The following is a 22,500-nucleotide window of genomic DNA, read 5'->3' as shown; positions in this document are numbered from 1 at the left end:
AAAGGAAACAGGAAATGAATTTGAAACTGTGGCGTTGTTGTGATCCAGTTTGTTCTGTTGCTGTAAAGAGGGAAAAGATGTGTAGAAATTGTAATAACTTCATATATTGACATATATGTCAAGCTTGTTTTATGTATGAATACTTATATTATAGAGATATGTTACATAAATATATATTAATCCTACAGCCTGTCGATAAATGTTGATATTATACACAGTAGGGTCCAGGATTGTGAAGAACAAAAACAATCATGAGAAATTAATTAGGAAAACATTTTGTACGGGGAGTTTAATGCAGTGAGTTTGTCTGTGGACTGTAGACAAACACTGATCGTGTGTTTCCTGCTGGAGGCTGTTGGTGTGTGTGTGCGTGAGAAAGTTTCCTCCGCCCACCGCCAACACAAGCCACAGGAGCACAAACACAAACACACACACACACACACACACACACACACACACACACACACCCACTGAGCTTAACTCTGTGAGTAATGTCATTTTAAAACATGTGATCAAGTCACAGAATTTGAAGTAATGGATCATAATCCTGCCTGTGATTTACAGTGAATTAAATACATCAAATTAAATGCAGGTTCAGAGGAAGAAACACGAGAGGAACAGCAGGATAACTTATTAATTATACACAGTGTAAACACAGACACAGTGGAGTAAAGACGTGATGGGAATCCCCTAAAGTAGTTCTAGAGACTAAACTGAACCAAGTAATTTTACTGACTAGACCTAACCAAGTTTTCATCCTCTGCCTCTTTGTACTTGTACGACACCACCTCTCATTCCTGCTCTACCTTTGGATTTGTGGACGACATGATGCTGATAACTCGTCTCTGTGTTTTGTTAAATCTCTGAGTGCAGGACTTTTGATGATGATGAGTATTTTACAGTGTTGTAGTTTTACTTTTACTCCAGTGACAGGCCTGAGTTAAAGAACGAGCCCAGTTTAGTTTATGAGTTTTAATCAAACAGAATTCAGGTTTTCATTCACCAGACCTCATGAGAAGCAGAAACATGAGCCTGGTGCTTTCTCTGTGGTTGTGATGAACGCTTCTCAGGTTGACTGTCCTGTTTCTTTTCTCTTCGTGTCAGGACCCGACACCCACCACACCCACAGACTTTGTCCTCTTCTTCCTCTTCTGCGTCTGTTTTAACCCTTTTCTCTCCGTCTGTTTCAGATCGCAGAGGAGCACGATGGATGTAAGTCTGTGTTTCTAAAGTTCCTCTGATTCATTTCCTGTATTAGTTACTGTGTGTCTCTATTAAGTCTCCTTCTATTTAAAGACAAGACTGTGACTAAACACAAGCACACAGCTTTCACTGTGTTTCTTTCCACCGGTTTTTAATCACATTTGAAAAATTTCCTTGAAAAAAACAAAACTGAAAAATCCCCAAAATGTGCTCACAGAGGTAGATAGAAAGAGTAGAAACAGAATGATTCTCCAGTCGCTGCGTTTAAACCACCACAGAAGAAGAGGAAACTTCACTACTGAGTGATGTGGACAAGGCTGGATCACCAACGGGGCAAAGCACACACCTGCCCAGGTTTGGTTGAAATGTAGTACGAGCCCAACAATAATTTGTTGCCCTGAAGCCCTGGATGTGGATGATGTTACTTTCACTACAGCAACACTGTACAGGTATCTACAGTTGCTGGGATCGTCCAGGTGTGTTAGCCTGAGTTAGACGCACTATACACACACTTTAGCTGGAGATTGTGTGTGTGTGTGTGTGTGTGTGTGTGTGTGTGTGTGTGTGTGTGTGTGTGTGTGTGGAGGTGGTGGTGGGGGGGATTATGAAAGTCAACAGAGTAGCATTCATCTGTAAAACCCACACCCTCATACTGAACATTCCTGATGAGTCTGTCAACCTCTGAACACACCCTCAGTCTGCACACACGCCCTGAAACACATCCCCTGTGTGCTGCGCTGCGTTCAGGGACTGCTCGGACAGAGCTACAGCAGCTTTTGCACTGTCTGTTTTTTCAGGCACAGATTTGTCTCATTTTAGCTGAGACACGTGCAGAGAGTTCATCAGTCACCAGACTGTGTGATGTCAGCATGAACCATCAGAACCACTCAGTGTCTGGACCTGTGCGGACACTTCACTGACTCTGTATCTGCACAGAGAGACGGGAGGTTTCAGCAGCATCTAGTGGACGTTAGAGGAACTGCACTCACACGTTTCAATGTTCCTTCACTTTTTTTTCTCTTCCTGTGTCTGCAGCTCTCAGACGCTCTTGGTGATTGGCCCTCTGGTGGCAACCAATCCGCAGGTGGCGGCCCTTGGCCTGGACAACCCAACAATCCCACCTGGCCAGGTACGCCCACCAACATCCTCACCACCACAACTCCTACGTGCTGATGATGCCATCTTTTAACTTATTCTAGCTGATGGAGTTAAGAGGTTTTCATAGGTCAAAATGTTCGAACCAAACCAACATGAATGTGTGGAAAACTTACCTGAGAAAGAAATGTGCATGTTGAGTCCCCTCTGTTACCGTAGTAACAGAAACAGTGAAATACAGAATAAAGCAAGACAGGTAAAGACAGGATGTCACCTCAGGTCAGCCGCCTGCTGCCAACCCCACCTGGCCCGGAGGTCCGTCTGGAGGTGGAGGCGTGTGGCCTGGAGGAAACCCCAGCCAGCCCACCTGGCCCTCCCCCTCCCCACAACCTGCAGCACCTGGAGGATGGCCCAGTCCTTCACCTGGACCTGGACCTGGACCTGGACCCACCCACCCCACTGCCCCTCAACAGAATCTGGTGAGTCAGAGAGACAGTTACAGACACAGTAACAGACAGTTACAGACACAGTAACAGACAGTTACAGACACAGTAACAGACAGATGTGGTTTCTGGTTGACAGGCGGTGCCGTACCAACAGAATCTGCCCAGTGGAGTTTATGACAAACTGCTGATCACCATCGCTGGAACCGTCAAACCCAACGCTGACAAGTCAGTGTCAACACTTTAACATCAGGAGTGGATGATGGATGTTGGATGTTGGATGTTGGACGATGGATGGATTATGGATGGACAGATGATGGATGATGGATGATGGATGTTGGATGTTGGATGTTGGATGTTGGATGATGGATGTTGGATGATGGATGTTGGATGTTGGATGTTGGATGTTGGATGATGGATGATGGATGATGGATGTTGGACGATGGATGGACAGATGATGGATGATGGATGATGGATGGAAATATTTCTGTTGTCCTTTTCTGTCACACATGGGGAATGAACTATTGTTCTTATTATCAGTTATGTTTTATTGTTGCTCACCTGGTAACGATGTTAAAATATGGAGAAAGGTTTGTAGTTACATTGATCCAGTGATCAGTATGTTCAGTAAGAAACAATGAAAGTGGAAGGAAACAGTTTGAAATTAAAGCATAAGGGATAAAAGTGAAAGATAAAAACTTAGAGACTCTCAAAATTCAAAGAAAGCATGTGGGTTTTAAGTTTAGTCTTAAAAATGTTGATGGAGGGTTGACAATTAAAAGAGGTAAACTGTTCCAAAGTTTTGGGGCAGCTACTGACTCTACCGCAGCGTTCTGCACCAGCTGTAGTCGAGACAAGGTGGACTCGCCTCACTATAATCCAGTGAAAGTGTCTTGTGGGTTCAGAAGTCAGTGACGGTCTCTGTCGTTTTTCAGGATCACAGTGGATATGTCCACCGCGAATGACCTGGCCTTTCACTTCAACCCTCGCTTCAATGAGAGCGGCAGGAAGGTGATCGTCAGGAACAGCTGCATCGGCAAGAAGTGGGGCAAAGAGGAGCGAGACCTGCAGCACTTCCCCTTCGTCCATGGGCAGCCGTTTGAGGTCAAATATTGATTTTATATCAATAAATGCTCAGATTTCATTTTTATCACTAACCTTTTCAATGTAAGGTCCTAGTTCGGTCTGTCTTCACCACTGCGCAGAATTTAAGGGTCAGTCCGTGAACATTTGTCACGTCAGTAACAGTTTGTGGTTCTGTTGCTGCAGATGAAGATCCTGTGCACCAGCAGAGAGTTTAAGGTGGCCGTCAACAACTCTCACCTGCTGGAGTTCAAACACCGGATCACCGACCTGAGATCCATCAACAAACTGAACATCTACTATGACCTCAACCTGTCCAAGGTCCACATGGAGACCTTAGCCTGAGACACGTCACCAGATCCACCACAGATATAAGGGTTGGGGCGGGGGGCATCTGTTCATAACTATCTGTTAAATAATCTGTCAATTAATTCATAAGAAATCCACCACAATATTAATACTGTGTCCGTCATAGAACAGCTGGAGATCCAACAAAGATCTACTTTAGATCAATCAGAAATCTTATGGGGATCTGCTGGAGATCCACCTGCATTCCACTGGAGATCCACCAGAGGTCTACTAGGTATCAAACAGAGATCTACTGGGGATCATACAGAGATCTACTGGAGATCCACCAGAAATCTACTGGGGATCACACAGAGCTCTACTGAAGATCCACCAGAAATCTACTGGGGATCACATAGAGATCTACTGGAGATCCACCATAATGTAATGGGGATCAAACAGAGATCTACTGGGGATCAAACAGAGATCTACTGGGGATCACACAGAGCTCTACTGGAGATCCACCAGAAATCTACTGGGGATCACATAGAGATCTACTGGAGATCCACCATAATGTAATGGGGATCAAACAGAGATCTACTGGGGATCACACAGAGATCTATCGGATATCCACCAGAAATCGACTGGGGATCAAACAGAGATCTACTAGAGATCCACCATAGATCTACTGGGGATTGCACATAGATCTACTGGATATCCACCAGAAATCTATTGGAGATCATAAAGAGATCTACTGGGGATCGCACAGAGCTCTACTGGGGATCATACAGGAATCTACTGGAGATCCACCAGAGATCTATTGGACCATCACTTTACCCTCACGGTAAATGATTGAAGATGATCATCAGTAGATTCACAGTAGATCTTTAGTCAATCCAAAATAGCAGCACTTTAGATGATTCTTGGCTAAGTCAGAATAAAATGTTTATACATTAAACATCCACAGAAGGTTCTCAGGGGATCCTCGATGGATCCTCAGTAGATCCATCCTCAGGAGATCCCCTTTTACTTGTTGTCTTGTGTTTGTACTCAAGTGACTCCTAAATAAAGTTTCATCTTTAACCTGTTGCAGTTTGTGTATGTTTGTTTGTATCTGTAAACCAGGACAAGGCCAAACCTTGACCCCTGACCTCTGACCCCTGAAGTTTACTCATATTATCCGTGCTGTGAAAGGGATATTTTATCATATAGTAAATAATATCTACTTTTAAATAATGAATTCTATTATCATATAATAAATAGTATTTTTAAATAGACATTGTATTATTTTCTAGTGAATATTTTGTAGATCTAATAATTTCATTTAATATTATTACAATATTATAAACCTTTTCTTAAAAAAACAAATAATATTAATATAGACAATAGCATATCATTTTAAATATGAAATACTTTATATTTTTTTCAGGTACAGTGCACATGAATCTCTATCTTTGTGAGGGTACCAGTGTTAACCAGGTGTAAAATGAGTGTATTATTTTGTCTGGTCATATTTGTGTGAATGACTGTTTAGTAACTCTGTGATCTCCTTAACTGTCACTGTTTGACTGTCAGTGCTGATCCTGGATCTGTTAACTAAAGTGGTTCACAGACACCAGGGGGCGACACCGAGATACCTCCTGCTACAGGTCTGAGGTAGGGGAGGAAAGGAGGAGAAGGAAACACAAAAAGGGGAGGAAAAGGAGAGAAGGAAAGAACGAGCTAACGAAGGAAAAAAGGAGAGGTGGAGGTAAGACAGGACAGTCCTGGCTGTGACCTTTGACCCCTGGTTGTAAGAGAGCTCTGGTTCTCCTGGTTTTAATGTGTGGTTTTGTTGTTGTTGTTGAAACTGAAGACGGATCACAGATAAATTATTAAATATGAGGGAGTCTCACTCTGTCGCTGCTGCTGTGACCCAAAACACTCAGAGACTTCCTCCATGTGTCAAACCTGAAAAGATGCATGGAGCAAAATACACAAGGTTTCATTCAGGTTTATATAAAATAAGTGATAGTGAAAATAAACAGAACTAACAACTGCACGTTTATTGATCAAAACAAATTTCCATTTCATCACATCCAGAGTGTGAATTCATCAAATCCACAGAATAGAAATTCAATGTAGAAACAAGAAGAGCAATGAAAGAGAAAAAATTTAATTAAAGAAAATTCAAAGGTGAATAAAATAAAGAAAGATTCAATTGTAAGTATTTTCAAAAATGTAGACATAATTAGAGCTTCAACAATAAGTGGATTAAACAATTGACAGAAAATGTACTATTTTCATAATAAATTCATCGTTTTGAGGTGATTTTAAAGTAACACCAAAATTCTCCGGTTCCACTTTCTCCACTTCTGTCACAGTAAACTGAACCTCATCTGTGCTGGACTGTTGATCACACAAAACAGGACATCTGACCTGACCTGTCACCTTGGACTGTGGGAATCTGTGACGCTCTTTAGATAAACAACTAATCGATTGACTGAGAAAATAATCAACAGATTAATCTATAGTGAAAGGAATTGTTGGCTGCAGCCCTAGACATGATATAATTAGATAATATAACTAAAATGAAATGGATGAATAAGAAATGTAAAACAATAAAACATTAAATATAAAGGAGTCATACAAAAAAACTGTATCAGTCAACTAATCTTTTCTTCAAATGATGGTTTATTACATTTTGCCTGTTGGAGTAATATTTAACAAGGAAAAATAAGATTTAGATAAAAGTCAGTCCTCTTTACAACCAATATAACCACATCTTCATGTTTATAGACGATCTTTGGCAGGCTTCGTTACGTCATGACGCAGCAGTCCCAGCTGTACGTCAGTGTGCTCGGTCAGTAGTGGTTGGTTCGGACAGAGGAACCGACAGGTTCGGGAACGGCGGAGCTCCGTTCAAACCGCGATTTAACATTTTAAAACAACATTTTATCTGTAGTTAACCGAAGGAACTGGCAGCTGCAGAGTTTCACGTTAACGGGACGAACCGGGAACGGAGGGATTTGCTGTTTTTCGTCGCTGCCACCAGCGGACAGAGACGGAGAGATTCCCCTGCAGGTTAGTCTGACCCTCGGCCTCTGTCCGGTGGGTTCCACTGCTACAACAGTCCGTCTGAACCTGAACACAAACCCACAGGGACGTGGGGAGGTTTGTTTAATAAGACTTTTAGTTTCTTCAAATGTCGACGCTCTTTTTCCGTCCACCTAGCTCTGTGTCTGTTAGCCGCAGAGGCTAGTCAGTTAGCCAGGTGTATCATGGTTTCAAACGGCCGCGGCTAGTAGCATGCTAGTTAGCGCTGAGGCTAGCAAAGTTTGAGTCGGAAGTCAGCTCCGGTTACAGACTGGGTGTCTGGGTGGTAACGGGGTGATGGGCAGTTTGTTTACCGTCTGCTCTGGTACATGTTACCGGTTCTCGCGTCATATGGAGTCGGTGCAGAGCTACATGCTAACAGACATTAGCTGCGGACAGTGGAGGTGGTGCAGAGGCCTCAGGGTCTGCCTGTGATCCGGACTGAAGTTCACAGCAGCTGTTTGGGGCTTCAGACCACAGAGCGGAGCTGTTAGCTCCAGACCCTTTAAATCAACCTGCTGCCGTGGGTTACTTCCACTGGTTAACATTAGTCACTGCGGTTTAGTTACTGGTTACCGAAACACCTGAAACACCAGTTTCTGCTGTGTCTTCCGTATCGGGGTCAAAATGAACCCAGAACCGACGGTGTGGAAATATTCCGTGTTCAGTAGGTGTGTGAAGGCAAAGCAGGTGAACACACACTAAATGTTAACAATCTCTTTCTTTTCATTTCGTTAACTTTAAACACACAGAAGAGAGGAAACAGCCAGTGAGGTCTGCAACTATTTCCATCAGGGAATAATCTGCTGATTATTTTCTCATTGATTTATTAATCAGTTGCAAAACATTATCAAACTGCACGTCACAGTTTCCCAGAGTCCAAGGTGACGTCGTCAGAAGTCTGTTTTTGTAAAAACAAGATATTCAGTTTATTATGTGACTAAGAAAAGAAGCAAATGTTCAGATTTAGGATTTCTTTTCAACATTTTTGCTTAAAAAAATTACTTAATTAATAATTAATGATTACCAATGGTAGCGCTGTTAACTGAATAATCGATTTTTTATAATTTTTTAAGCAAAGAGATGAAGTATTTGCTGTTTGTGGCTTTTCTGCGTCACATGATAATAAACTGAGTCTCTTTTAAACTGTTGGTTCGAGAAAACTGGACATTTGAAAACGTCACCTTGAACTCTGAGAAACTCAGATGGACATTTTTACTGTTTTCTGACTGAACGACCACTGAGGCAAAGGCAACGCAAATGTATCTGTAGAACATTTCATACCAGTGGAAACACAAAGTGCTTAACAGAGTACAAGCAGAAATAAAACAGTCAAACAAACAAAGTAGAGAGAAAAAGTTGAATGCGTCTGTAAGAAGTTGAGTTGAGACTTTAAGGTGCTTGGAGCTGTTTCTAGTCTGAGATCTTCAGGCATTCTGAGCAGCATAGTGGTTGAAGGCAGCTTCACCATATTTAGTTTTAACTCCTGGAACATACTGATGAATGTAACTGTTGGTTTCAGGCCCACAGACAGTGTTAAAGAGAGCTAACTGAGCTAACTGAGCTAACGTGCAGTTCAAACAGTGTGTGACAGTGACAGGAACCTATAAAATCTCCACTGTCACTCTCCCACGTGTTGGGATGTTTGACTCTGACTCTGTTTGTTATCGTCTCCGTCTCTGCGCTCTGACGGAGTAGAGATGTTGATTTCTCCGTCCATTAAACAGAAATTTAAATTTAAAAAACAGTCGACGAGACTGAGAGGTAGAAAACAGTTTCATCAGGATCACAGCATCTGCAGGTAAGCGGTGTGTGGCTAACGTTAGCCGTGCTAGCACCAGCAGCCTCCTTACCTCGCAGGTTATCATACCTGAGCTAAATGTGGTTCCTCATCGCTCCAGTCCAGTGGTTATATTCCGGTTTATTGTGACACAGCTACATACAGACTTATTTGACTTCTTCTGGATCTAAGTCCTGTCAACCAGCACTGGTTTCACCGGGCGTCACTGTCCCAGTTTACACCTCACTGGTTTACAACATCCAGGCAGAGGGCGGGGAGACCAGCATCATTTAATCATTCAGTCGACTAATCGCTAATCACCTACGTGATACTCGTCGGCAGCCGAGAGGAGGAGCTACCTGTCACAGCCAATCACAACAGACAGAGAGAAGCAGTGAAGAGAGGCTGGACTCTGAGGATGAGTTGGTCCGGTTCAGTGGCTCAGTCTGTGTGTTATATTCATGTGGTGTCGGTCTGGACACAAACACATCGTCTTATTTTATTGATCTCAGGTGATCAGGAGCCGTTCCTGTAAATACGCTCTGCAGCTGCACTTTGACCTTTGTCCTGTGATGACCCAATCAGCTCTCAGCCCGTCCACACTGTTTACTTCCACCTGTGTGAGTCCAGCTGAGCTCAGAACAGCTGAGGATGAGAGCGGGCGTTCAGTCGGCACGGTGCAGGATCAGACTCGGTGTAAACCAACGCTGGAAGCAGCTTCAAGAGTCTCGTGATCTGTGGATGTATTGATCAGTCTGAAGAACAGTTTGTCACACAGCTCCTGCAGAGCCGGCTGAAGTGTCGGCTGCACTGACCTCTGACCTTTGACCTCCAACATCAGTCTGGAGGCTGAAGAAGTGTTCATTCACTCTATATCTATTCTTCTGTAGCTGTTTATAATATGAACAGTTGTGATAGTGGCAGCTGATGATGAATATGACAAAGAAAAGCAGCAAATCAGCAGCGAGCAGGGGCCGGTTACACAAAGCATCTGAAGTTAAGATTTCCTTAAAATGTTCATTCAAGTGTTGAAGGTTTTCTCCGTATTTTCGTCTTATACTGAAGGAATCACTTAAAGTCAGTTCAGACCGTAGTGACCAAACTAAGGAGAACTTACCGCACCTCTGATTGTATCTTAACTGTTTCTTTTCCTCGATCAGAAGAACCTGATGGATCCTCAACGATGAGGAATTGACTTTGCTCTATAGATTTGATCTGATCAATTTCCTCAGCTGCTCTTCAGCTCCTCTGCAGTTAATGATGCAATTAACCTTTTAAGCAACTGTGATTCTCCCGCTCATCAAATCACAGTCAGATATGTTATGAACCTGCTAAGTGTGTGTGTGTGTGTGTGTGTGTGTGTGTGTGTGTGTGTGTGTGTGTGTGCGCGCGCGCTAGGATAAACAGAAAACCAGTTTGGTCAGTCTGTGAAGCTCTGTGTCTTTTTCTCTCTAAGAAACACATCGTGCAGCTCTCAACACACACACACACACACACACACACACACACAGCGCATGTTGGTGTTTTCCCAGCATGCCTTGTGGTTGAGTAGAGGGTGTGGTTGTCTGGCTGAACAGGCTGAAACAAGCTTCAGACTGTTTTATTTCTCTGAAACACAGAGGAACTGCGACTTCACTTCGACCAATCACAGGCTTGTAAACAGAAACATGACTCACAGCTGGTTGGGTCGTCCAGTTCAGTGTGTCTCTAACATACAGTGTTGTTGTTGTTAAGAGACCAGAAATCTGATGAATAAATAGATATTAATATTTAGAAATTGAATATAGATGTTCATATTTAAACAGACTCGTGGCTCCGCCCACAGTCTCAGTTGTGTTGTTGACCTTTGAACCTTTGAGCTGCTCCGCCATGTTTGTTGGTAACAACAGTGTTGCTGAGTGTTCACATGTTTGTTTACATCATGTTGTTTTTCTTTGCGGATGAGAGGCAACGGAGACCAAACAGACATGAACGAATGAAAGTTTGGACAGGACACTCGTTTAGTTTAAGGAGTTTAATGAATCTGGGTTGGTTCCCAACTTGGATCAGAACCACCCCTGTCCACTGCAAACACCCCAAGCTTTACACTGCAGTGTAGAGATGAGAGATGACAGGAAGTGACAACTGAAGACTGTGGCATTGTTAGCATTATAATTTTAATTTTCACTTGTGTGGGCATTCTAGGACCATATTAAAGTGAACAGTCACACCTTGATGCTCAGATGATAATATTCTAATGTTAATTCAAATTCGAAAATTAAAATGCAGATTTTTAACAATTTGAAAATGAAAAAGGCTTTTGATATTTTATTTCTAAAGTCTTCACCTGCTCGACAGTGGACAAATATTTAAATGCAATATGTAAAACATTAATTGGCATTTTCATTTACATGTCACTACGCTCTACTGGGCTGGAAATGAAAATGCAATTTTTTAACAATCTGAAAATCAAAATGGCATTTGATGTTTTTCATTTTCAGTCTTATGCAGGTATGTGAAAATTTATTGCATCTATTTGCATTTTCATTTAAATTTGTACTCAAACAACACAAACATGTTGAAAACTTTAACGCTATTGTGGAATTGCATCATTATTATATATATAATCTCCACAGGACTGACCAAAGACTTCTGTGTTTTGTTGTGGCGTCACCTCAAGCTACTATCAGCTGACTGCTTCTTTCTCTGTGAGGGCTTTGTCTGTCCCTATGTGTCAGCTCTGTGATTGACAGGTGACCTGTCCATGTGTAGCCCGCCCATTACCCAGTGTCACCTGGGATCAGCTGATGAGCTAATTCCACTGTTTTTGTCCAAGTGTGAGACACGGCAGGAGAAAACTGTCTCTTCTCCTCCTCTGTGTGTGTGTGTGTGCGTGTGTGTGTGCGTGTGTGCGTGTGTGTGTGTGTGTGTGTGTGGCAGAGTGGGCATTCCAGACATATTGATTACCCACTGCCTTATATAGACACAAGGAGACAGTACAAGCAGCTGATTGGCTCGGTGACACACACACACAGTGTAAGCAGAGCTGAGTGTGACAGCAGCTGCTGGGTGTCACTTACAGGACCATGTGCTGCTGTTGTGGTCCAACACACACACACACACACACACACACACACACACACACACACACACACAGAGTCCAGAGGATCCAGCAGCCTGTTTCCACCAGTTAAAGGTTTATTTCCCTCCATCAGACAGAGATGAGTTTCTGTCGTGTTATCATCATATATAATAATAGAACGAGGGCTGTGGACCAGCACATATATTTTTTTATTATTTACTTTTATTTTCCTCCACGTAGATCATAAACCCTCGAATATAAAACGACTCATTGAAATCAGTTGAGAAACACAAAAGTTATAGAGTTTTTTATCCAGAAAACGCTGCAGCTCCTCCGTTGTCCTCAGTCTCGCCCGGTCCAATGTGGCGGCCTCAGACCAGTGACTGTGTATAAAGATGGACGACATCACAGCTCCCTGAAGTGAAGCCAAAGCGTCTGCCATCAACCATAACCTGCTGGCTGTCTGCAGCACAGGCCGTAAACCCCGCCCCCTCCATGTGGGGACACAGGCCAAACTAATAAGTCTACATGTTCAGGTCGTTCTCATCACACTGATGTTTGTTCAGTCAGTTCATTTTTATTCTTCCGCACCAGCGACTGTCATGGCCGTCCGTCCCTTTTTTTCTCCTGGACGTGATGTCTCAGTAGCACCATTGGGTTGAGCGGGTGTGTGGGCGGGACCTCAATACCATGGCGCCACTCTCTGATCACCACAGCACAGATTTCGCCTCTGCGTGATGTCAGCAGGACAAGATGGCAGCGCCTCTACCCAGGACATTTTGGCTTCATTTTTGTCCAGTGGGAGGAAGAGGAGACATCGGCCATCTTTATACACAGTCACTGACTTACACATTGTGTGTGTGTGTGTGTGTGTGTGTGTGTGTGTGTGTGTGTGTGTGTGTGTGTGTTTATTGATGATGTGTGTGTGTTTTCGTGCAGGTTGTGCGTCCTGACTGCCGAGGAGGCGGGGTTTAAGGACTCAGAGGACCAACGGGGTCTGGTTTTGTTTCCTGTCTGGGGGGGGGGTGACAGTGAACGTCTGAGCGATGTGAAACTGAAGGACCAGAGGAGCTGTCACTCTAACCAGGACCACGCCCCCCCACACCACCAACCAATCAGCACGCAGCCTGGAGGTAAACTGTGACTGTGACTCCCAAGATGCATTTCACTGACAAACAGCCAATCACAGAGCTTCATGTTTTGTTACTGAAGCTGCATTTCACAGTTTGTAGAAACCTCATGTTCAGCAGCTTGAATCAGTTCATGTTTGGACCTCTGACTGGCCCCATCTCCACGGCAACAGCAGCTGAGGCTCGTTGGTATTGTAGTATTTAGTGACAGAAAAAATGGATTAATCAGAAACAAAGAGAGAGAAACATGAACCCGTATGATGGTTCTGTTATCCGGTCCTTTTCTATGTCCAGAACCATTCAGGAGATTAAAGAAGAAAACCTGTGGTAACACTTTGTTTTACAAGTTCTGTATTTATTTAGCTGCTAATTACCAGGATCTTTTCAAGTCCTGTGCCGTTTGGTACTCATTAAGGGAAATGGAGAAAGTGTTAGTTGCTACAATTATTAATTACCTGCTCGTTATATTTGAGTTTTAAAGAAAAATGATGCAGTAAATGAAGTTGTAAACTGATGTCACTATCATTTCGATGGTATTGTTGTGATCTGTGTGTGAACTGATCCAGTCTCCAGCTTTAAAACCTGCAGTGGATGTTTCTAGTTTGTAGGGTGACATCACTGATGATGTAACATAATGAAAAAATTAGTGTTTGTTTAAGACATGAGTCACTGCAGTTACACAATCCTACACTGACGGTTTCTCCCTCCATGAATGAACTTTGAATCTCAGCCGCACAGAAGATGTTTTCAAATCCTTTTTCTACATAAAACTGAAGATCCCTGGAAAATCTGTCGTTTTCTTCTCAACTTTATTTCAGTCATGTTAACTCTAACCTTATGACCGGAGAACATTTTGAGCTTCAAGTCTGATGTGTAGTCGTAAAGTGTGAATGACGGCGGCGCTGCAGGCGTGTCGTCGTCACTGCGACTGGGAACAATTAGAATTACACAACCTGCAGTCAGAGAGGCTAACGAGAGACAGAAACACTTACATAAACCACTGAGAGAGCGGAGAGAGGTCGGAGGTCACACCACACAGCTGTGGAGGGGTGAGTCAGTCTCAGTACATTAAAGGAAAGACCTGTGAACACGAACCAGCTTCAGTCTGTGAAACAGCTCAGACAGTGAGGAACTGGACTTTAAATGGCTGATCAGAAAATATGTTACAGTCGGGGCTGAAACATGCTGCAACAGGCTGCGCTCACCCGACCCCGTCTTTTATACCCTCCCTGTTTCAAACCGTGACAGGAATTGGCTCGGTCTGTCAGCACGACATGTTGTTGAGGTTTAGGAGTTTGCATCGACACCTCAGACCGTAACACCTTTCTCACATTTACCTGTGTTTTCACTGAGGCATAATTCCAGTTCTTCATGTCTCTGCTGATAAAGAACAAAGTCAGAAAGATTAAAATCTCTGTGAATTTGTATCTTTACAGCTACACACGATGATCAATCAACAGAAAATCAACTGGCAACTGACAACCAACCAATGTCTACAAACCAACCAATCAGAGCACGTCTAGTATGACATGAAATCACACTGGCTGTCGTTCGTACCAGTTTCAATTAATTTGATGCCCCCCCGCTCACTGCTAACTGCTACAAGCCACCAGCTGGCGGTCAGGTGGTCAGTGAGGGGAGGGGTCAGCTGTCAGTCCACAGTCTGTTGAGTCGTCAGAAATATTGTTTTACTTACAGCAGCTGGGTGAGTCTGTGGAGCTCAGATGTTCATACTGGGTGTGTGTGTGGGAACCAATCCAAACTGAACTGAGAGCAGCACACAGCTGAGGTAATGTGTGTGTGTGTGTGTGTGTGTGTGTGTTTCATCATGATGTAATCCCGTAGTTAAAAAGTTGAAGTGTGTTCCTGCACATGTCTGTACATGTGGTCGGAGGAAAACGAAGACGCTACATGAAGTTTCTGTCCACCAGGTGACACTGACACAAACTACGGAAGAGGATGAGGGCCACATGTGAAACTTTTTTTCTGACTTTTTTTTTCTCTAAAAACATGTTTTTCGCATGTGGCCTTCATCCTGTTCAGTAACAGTTCATAACGTGGTTGTTTCCACAGTCAAACACCTGGACAACGTAAAAACAAGTAAATCTCTTTTCGGTCAAACAAAGCTGCATCACAGCAGCTAACTGATGGATCACAGAAGAAGTCAGAGAGGTCAAAGGTCATCACACAGATCAGAGTTTGGGGGTGGGGGGGTGGGGGGGTGGGGGTGAAACCAAGAGCAGGAGATGTCTTTAATGTTTAGACTGAATCTGTGGACGTACTCCAACATGTTAGCAAAACAGCTGCTGACTCCCACACCCAGTCCTCGTCCTGCAGCAGCTGAGGAGCAACGACCAGTTCTAGAAACAGTCTGTTCCAGTAAAACCAGTGAGTGTCCTCCAGCAGCTGGATCCACCCTCTGAGTCTCAGTGTGTCTCTCACTAACCAGTGCTTATAAGGCATTCTTCATCTGCAGCTCTGATAATAACGCGGCGCGTGCGCGTGTGTGTGTGTGCGTGCGTGTGTGTGTGTGTTTTCAGTCAGCAGGCGTCTGCTGAGAAATCTGTCCTTGAAAGGTCTGAAGTGTCTGTTAGTCAAACCAACACTTCACTGCCACACTGTCATAGACTCACACGCTGTCGGCCATGTTTGGATCTGTGTCAGAGGGTCTGTCTGATGTCATAGGTCAGGTCTGTCTGCAACAGGTGAATAAATGTAACCGGTGATATGAGACATGAGACATCTCTGTCTTTGTGACTAACTTGACCTCAGTCTAATAAAAAGTTTGACTGACTTTTAGTTTGAAAAAAGTCTTTGTTTACCCAGAATTCATGGCAAATTGGCTCTTAGTAAGATCGCCCAGAGCAGTAGCAGTCAGTCTGAAGTCTGTGATCCTCTTCACCTCTGATGAAACCTGGAGATGAAATATATACAAGATGTATGGAGTAATATTTCCTCTCTCTCTCTCTCTCTCTCTCTCTCTCTCTCTCTCTCTCTCTCTCAGGACCATCATGCATCTGAAGTCTTATCCGAAGCTCATGCGCTCTGAGTTGCGTTTGGATGCGGCCGGTGTTCAGACATCGTCCCAGCGGAGCAGTCTGTTTGTGAGCCAGCAGGGGGCGCTGTTGAAGACCTGCAGCAGTAACCATGGCAACATCAGCAGCAGCCGCCTCCCATTCAGCGTCATCTCCACCAACACGCTTCGCTGCAGCAACGCAACAAACGGCAACATCGGCAGCAACGTAGCGTCGCTGCGACTGAGGGCGTCATCCAGCATCACTCTGCAGCTCCTCCCCCCGCCACCGGGCTGCGAGAACGACACACTCAGATTGTACCAGACCGCCACAGAGGATGTGGACGCCCCGCTGGACATCTGGACCGTCATCAAACCCGGACACGTCCGCGAGAAGATCGCCATCTTTGCTTCAGAGGAGGGACGGACAGACGGAGCCAGAGGCAGCGAACACACCTCAACCAGCAGCTCAGGTGGCCGGGACAGGGCGCCACCGGTGTGCACGAACCACACCACCATGTCGGGACTTACACGGGCCGTTAAGGCAAAGGGGAGCTGGGAGGAGAACTGCAGCGCCAAACGGCGCCGCAGGTCTGGAAGCAACCAGAACCAAAACCTCCAGCAGGACCAGAGGACCCAGGTCCTGGACGCACAGCAACACAACCATAACTCGTCTCCACAGCACTCAGACTCAACTCAGACGCCAGGCGGCAGGCGGTGTGTAGACGAGGCGGTGACAGCGGCAGAGGAGGAGGAGCAGAAGGTTTCGGTGGTGGAGATGGTGGCGTTCCTGGAGCAGAGGGCGAGCGAGCAGCAGCTAGACTGCAAACCTGTCCTCGCTCTACAGAGGAGCTCCACCACCATCACTCTGTCCAGATCTCCACCATCTGAGGTCAGGGAGGGGTCAGAGGTCAGGGGGGAGGAGCCGGAGAGCGTCAAGGTGTCGGACATGGTGGCAAAGCTGGAGTCGGAGTGTCTGAGGAGGAAGACGGAGGGAGATCTGTCGAGGAGCAACAGCCTGAGGAGGATGGTGGGACGAGTCCTGCTCACCGCCGGGGACCAGGGATCATCTGTGACATCATCAATGACATCATCATCATCACTGCCGGGAGCTCAGAGTCCAAGCAGGGAGCCGATCAGCTGCTCAGAAACAGCCTCACCTCTGACCACGCCCCCCTCTTCGCTCTCAGGTGAGGCTCAGGAGGTCGGGGTGGGCGGGGTTCTGGAGACACAGAGCACTGTCACAGAGAGTCAGACTGTGATCCCGCCCCCTCAGCCAGAGGAGGCGGAGCCTGTACCCGGCTTGTTGTTTTTGTCTCTGCCTCCTGCTGCTTCAGCCTGTACAGACTCTATCCCTCCCCCCAAAGACTCAGAGCCCCGCCCCCCTCACCACAGAACGACTTTTGACCAGGAGCCTGCCCCCTCGCAGCCCCGCCCCCACGCTGTTAGCCCCTCCCCTCACTCTGGCAGCCAGTCAGAGAAGAGGAGGTGGAGAAAATCTGGTGGGGGTCAGGAGGGGGAGGTTGTGGGTGCGAGTCCCTGCTCTGCCGCAGTGCCTCTGGGCCGGCGAGCGTCGGTGTCGCAGGACTTCCTGGAGATGCGTCAGCGGCTGCAGCAGCTGCTGGAGCCGCAGCCGTACCTGGCCGTGCTGCCGCATCACCTGCTGGTCAAGATCTTCCTGCTGCTACCCACGCAGAGCCTCGCCGCGCTCAAGTGCACCTGCCACTACTTCAAGTTCGTCATTGAGAACTACGGCGTGCGGCCCGCCGACTCGCTCTGGGTGTCCGACCCTCGTTACCGGGACGACCCCTGCAAGCAGTGCAAGAAGCGGTACGGCCGCGGCGACGTGTCGCTGTGCCGGTGGCACCACAAGCCGTACTGCCAGGCGCTGCCGTACGGCCCCGGGTACTGGATGTGTTGCCACGGTGCCCACAGAGACGCGCCCGGCTGCAATGTGGGTCTCCATGACAACCGCTGGGTACCTGCGTTTCACAGCATCAACGTGCCGATCTACAGGAGGAGCCACGATGATGACTGAGTGTGTGTGTGTGTCTGTGTGTGTACGTGCGTGCGTGTGTGTGTTGCTCCCATGATGCAACTGCAGGTCAGATTTTCCTTAAAACACTGAAGGGCTGCAGTGACCGGTCATTTTCATTACTGATGAATGAACAGCTGACGGTGCTGGACTCACATGACCATCAGTGTGAACCTAGAGAAGCCGTCACTGTGACACCTGAGAAACAGACGCACCTGAAAGTTTCACATTGAATAAATGAAAATTATTTTCTGTCGGTGGATGAATCGACCTGCAGCTTTAAAAACTCTTTATTAGGAGGAAAACTTCCGTTTGTTGAAGGAAGATCTGAACCAGCAGCAGCATGGCGCCCCCTGCTGCTCAAACCTCACCTCACAGCCCCCACCTGATCACCTGATCACCTGAGCGTTTACCTGTCATCATCATTTTTCTGGTCACAGCAGCAGCTCCTTAACGCATCAGTGCCTCGTTAGTGATGAAGCAGTGGGAGGGAGGAGGAGTCCCGGCCAGGACTCTTCTTCTTCTTCTTCTCTGACTGTCGGGGTCTGCAGCTGCTTCACCAAGATAAAAGCATCTCGTTCAGGAAACTAAAGATATTTTCAAATTAAAACAGGTTCTGACCTGAAATCAGTGTTACAGTCAGATGATGTCAGACGTTTGTTTGGTTCAGAATAATTTGTTACTTCATGTGGTCACATGACTCCAGCTGAACACAGGTGCTGTCCTTCACCTGCATGACGTCTGACAAACAGTCTCCACTTTTCCTGCAGCTTTCAACCAGAGCTGCTGGGTCTTCCTCTCAGAGCTTCAGTCTCTGGAGAACAGGAACATTTATCAATTATCAATTTCTTCCCTGTCAAGTCATCATTTCAGTGACTAAAGGTTGCAGCTCTTCTTTCAAATCTCTCACATGGTCTTCATCAGCAGGAGCTCAGTTCAGTTTTGATGTTTGTTTACAACAAAGAAAACTGATGAAGACTGTGTAACATGGCTGAAAGCTGCAGAACAGAGTAAGTGGAGCTTGAGTGGAGGTTGTTGTGTCGTGTGTTCCCGCTGGGTCACGTGACCTGAGGTCTCACTCCCGTCAAAATAACGCGGTTGTAAATGAGTTTGTGGGATCGGTCTGTGACGCTGCAGCTGAGTTTGATCTTTGCATCGACTTCAACTCAGTGAGCGACACAAACACTCGTCCGTCTGCTCGTCTCATCGTCCGGGAGATTCTCCATCATCTCTTCATCTGATTCATGTCGGTCTTTGACAACAGATTCAGAAAAGCAGGAAGTTAAATATTTAATATCACTGAAACTGTTCACTGATTATCAGAAGAGTTGCACAGTCATTTCCTGTCAATAGACTAATGTCAAAGTGAGGTCACTGATTTGAATGATGATGCAAAGACAGAGAATCAGCTCCGCGTGTTATTGATCATCATGTTGTTCATGTATCTGATCATCTGCTGCTTTTCACACGTTTCAATCACTCGTCTCATTCTGTGGAGGAAACGAGGCGTTTGAGGGCGTCGTCTTTGTGATGTGCACTTTTCACTGTTTTCTGACGTTTGTGGACTAAACCGTTGATCATGGATTAACATGGACGCTGGCTGTAATCATCAGAAACTTTTCAGACCACCTGATCGCCAGGTGAGTGAGGGGGCGGAGCTTCAGAGGGCATGGTCTTTGTTTGGGACGAGGCTGAATCGAGAGTCGGTGGACTTTACCTGCACCTTGTTTGTGTTTACATTTGTACATAAATCAGTCAGAGTTTATGAGCGCCGTGTGTTTGAACGAGAGATGTTTTTTTTTTTTTGGTTTCTCAGTCCTGAACATGAACTCGTGCCTCAATCAGCAGCTGAGTGATAATCACCTTTAACGGGACTGATGTTTTAATTATTGTTTTTTCAGGAAGGGAAAAGAGGGAAGTGGCCTTGAGTGTCTCGGAGACGATGCAATATAAAACTGGACTGTAGAGATTATAGAAAAAAGAATATCTGGGTTGATGCTTGTTGGTTTCTGTCTGCTGGCTGTTCTGCTTTTTGCTGTTAAAAGATGTTTTGCTTTAATAAAGTGCTTTCTCATGGGATGTTTGGGTTAAAAAAAAAAAAAAAAGAAAAAAAGATTTGACTCATCTTTATTTCAGATTCAGAAACGTTCTGTCTCCTGCTTCAGACCAACGCTGAGAGGAAAATCAAATCATCAGCGCTGGTGTTTTTCACTGTGAATATTGTCATGTTGAACGAAGCAGGTTCAACAGACCCAGGATAACTTTTAGTTATCTGGTTTAACTAAATCTAACATTGTCCCGTCAACCTGTACTAAGAAGCTGGTTATCATACTTATTGTACCTGTTCAGGTACGAGTGCATGTGAAAGAGGCTGAGTTTTTCATTATAAGCAACATCGACAGAATCAATTAATAAATAATAATATAAGAGAAACGCTGCAGGTGAATTCAGTTATATATCCACTGATCAATACAAATATTTTACTGATCTTTATTATTGACTTAATTCTAAACTTTGGTCCCTGTCAGGATCCTGTAGGAATGATGACTCAGTGTTTCCAGTGATCTAATTGGTCAGTAGTTTGGCTGTTGACAGGTTTTGATTTGATCCGTTAGGAGTTTAGCATCAGTTCCCATGGTGATTTACCCTGGTAACAAGTGAACAGCTGTTTTAGGACTAAAACCCCAGAGTTAAACCTGAGGTTCCCTTGATAACCTCAGATCCTGCTTCAGAGCTCAGACCTCAGTTTAGTAACACTGTTGTTGTTGTTGACGACTTTTCTTCTTCTAGCTTCAGCTCTCCATCACAGACCCAGATGTTTATGACCCAGATGTTCACCAAGATGTAAAAAGTGAATGTGACTTTAAACTAGATAAAAGTCAGTGTTGATCCTGTCAGACAAACACAACACTGACACATGGTCATAGAGGATGTGATGTCATCAACAGGCGACCAATGAAACGGCGCATTACCATGATTAAAATCACAGATTTCTCAGATTTGAGAATTTATGGAAACATTTGTGATGATGTCAGAACACAACAACATATATAACATAGATCTAGTCATTTAATGTGGAAAAGTTTCAGATTATAACCTATAGGATGGAAACAGTTGGGTGTGCAGGTCGATCTCTGTCTTTACAAGTTCAAATATACATCAAACAAAACTTTCCTTACAACAGGCGTCACATGTTCCACTAGAGAACCAGCAGGGGGCAGAGTTTGTTTTGTGTGTGCTGGGATCCAGTGATGAGGATCTGATCCAACTTTCCCTCCAGTGACACAGCTGATGTCAGTGGAGGGAAAAATAACTCATGAGTTTTTCTGAGCAGTTTTACCAGTCAGGAGTTCACACTGTGTGAGCCGTGGCCTGTGATTGGACGATCTCTGTCCAGACAAGTAGGACCTTTAACATCTGTCCAGAGGTTTGGTTTGAATATTTTCAGGTCTGTGAGCTTCCAGCTCAGTGTTCACTCCAACACGTTAACATGAGAGCTGAGAGGAAGCAGGCTACGCTACACAGCTGCTGCACATCTGGACTGAACAGGACTGAAGTCCCTGCTGCATCACTGACTGACAGCTGCTGAAGTCTCTGAGATTCATCATCTCTGCTCTTCTTCTTCTCTACACGCGAAGTGGTGAGAGTGACTCCTGATCATGTGATCTCTTCCACATGTAGAGACTTCCTTGTTTTCCCAGTCTGCACCAGTTCAATCATTCAGTCCAGTTCTTCTGTGAGTGGGTGGATCAGGAGGTCGTGGATGCTGCACAGGATACTGAGGTGGTGGCACGACACAGCTGTGCACAAGGTGCGACACGAGCTCATATTGAGACGAACCAATGACGTTGTTTCATGTTGTGAGTTTAATTAACTTTAACATCATTCAGAAATTTAGATCCAACACACACAGCCACTGTGACATCACGCAGCTGCTGTGATGTCACGTCGACCCCGTGACCTCACACAGCGTCTCCAGCAGCTGGAAGTAGTTGTACTTGATGTCGTACTCCATGTCGTACCAGAAGTTCACTGCAGCAAAGAGAGAAGACACAACACTGACGTCTCTTCACACAGAGTCCTGATCTGTCCCTGTGTTCCCCTCGCCTCACCTCACCTGCCTCTACTCACTCACCTGACGATCCTGGTCACCCGCCTTTATTGTTGCATCACAAAGCGTTGATGTCGTAACCATGTCGTACCGAAGTTACTGCAGCACAAGAGAGAAAAAAACACTGAAACGTCCTTTCACACAGAGTCCTGATCTGTCCTCTTGTTCCCCTCGCCCTCACCTCAC

At 45.2% G+C, this 22,500-nt stretch overlaps 3 protein-coding genes across 4 annotated transcripts in view; 2 read left to right on the top strand and 1 right to left on the bottom strand.

Annotated features, from left to right (window-relative positions):
- The window catches only part of LOC111237135 (galectin-3-like), a 6,072-nt gene extending 880 nt beyond the window's left edge, over window positions 1–5,192 (top strand). The window contains exons 3-8 of the mRNA XM_022766110.1: window positions 1,191–1,212; window positions 2,239–2,332; window positions 2,578–2,777; window positions 2,881–2,969; window positions 3,677–3,845; window positions 4,011–5,192. Of these exons, the coding sequence (XP_022621831.1) occupies window positions 1,191–1,212; window positions 2,239–2,332; window positions 2,578–2,777; window positions 2,881–2,969; window positions 3,677–3,845; window positions 4,011–4,169 (733 nt within the window). The 3' untranslated portion in view covers window positions 4,170–5,192. The remainder of the gene's footprint in view (window positions 1–1,190; window positions 1,213–2,238; window positions 2,333–2,577; window positions 2,778–2,880; window positions 2,970–3,676; window positions 3,846–4,010) is intronic.
- A 1,783-nt stretch (window positions 5,193–6,975) lies between these two features.
- Window positions 6,976–20,282, top strand: fbxo34 (F-box protein 34). 2 transcript variants are annotated; one of them, XM_022766137.1, is made up of 3 exons: window positions 6,976–7,172; window positions 12,965–13,158; window positions 16,160–20,282. In XM_022766137.1, exon 3 carries the CDS (start codon window positions 16,167–16,169, stop codon window positions 18,204–18,206), a length of 2,040 nt encoding a protein of 679 aa, XP_022621858.1. In that variant the 5' UTR covers window positions 6,976–7,172; window positions 12,965–13,158; window positions 16,160–16,166; the 3' UTR covers window positions 18,207–20,282. The 2 variants fall into 2 exon arrangements, with proteins under 2 accessions (XP_022621858.1, XP_022621859.1); XM_022766138.1 differs by lacking the exon at window positions 12,965–13,158.
- Window positions 20,283–21,535: 1,253 nt separating this feature from the next.
- Window positions 21,536–22,500, bottom strand: part of jmjd7 (jumonji domain containing 7) — a 13,878-nt gene continuing 12,913 nt past the window's right edge. The window contains exon 9 of the mRNA XM_022766097.1: window positions 21,536–22,235. Coding sequence (XP_022621818.1) covers window positions 22,147–22,235 — 89 coding nt within the window. The 3' untranslated portion in view covers window positions 21,536–22,146. The remainder of the gene's footprint in view (window positions 22,236–22,500) is intronic.

Source organism: Seriola dumerili, unplaced genomic scaffold (assembly GCF_002260705.1).
Source record: "Seriola dumerili isolate Sdu_G_001 unplaced genomic scaffold, Sdu_1.0 BDQW01000811.1, whole genome shotgun sequence".
Lineage (NCBI taxonomy): Eukaryota > Metazoa > Chordata > Actinopteri > Carangiformes > Carangidae > Seriola > Seriola dumerili.
The sequence above is the reverse complement of the archived record's forward strand: the minus strand, read 5'-3'. Positions and strand labels throughout refer to the sequence as shown.

Coding starts and splice junctions, on each gene's coding strand:
- fbxo34 (XM_022766138.1), top strand. CDS start 16,167: ATGCATCTGAAGTCTTATCCGAAGCTCATGCGCTCTGAGTTGCGTTTG.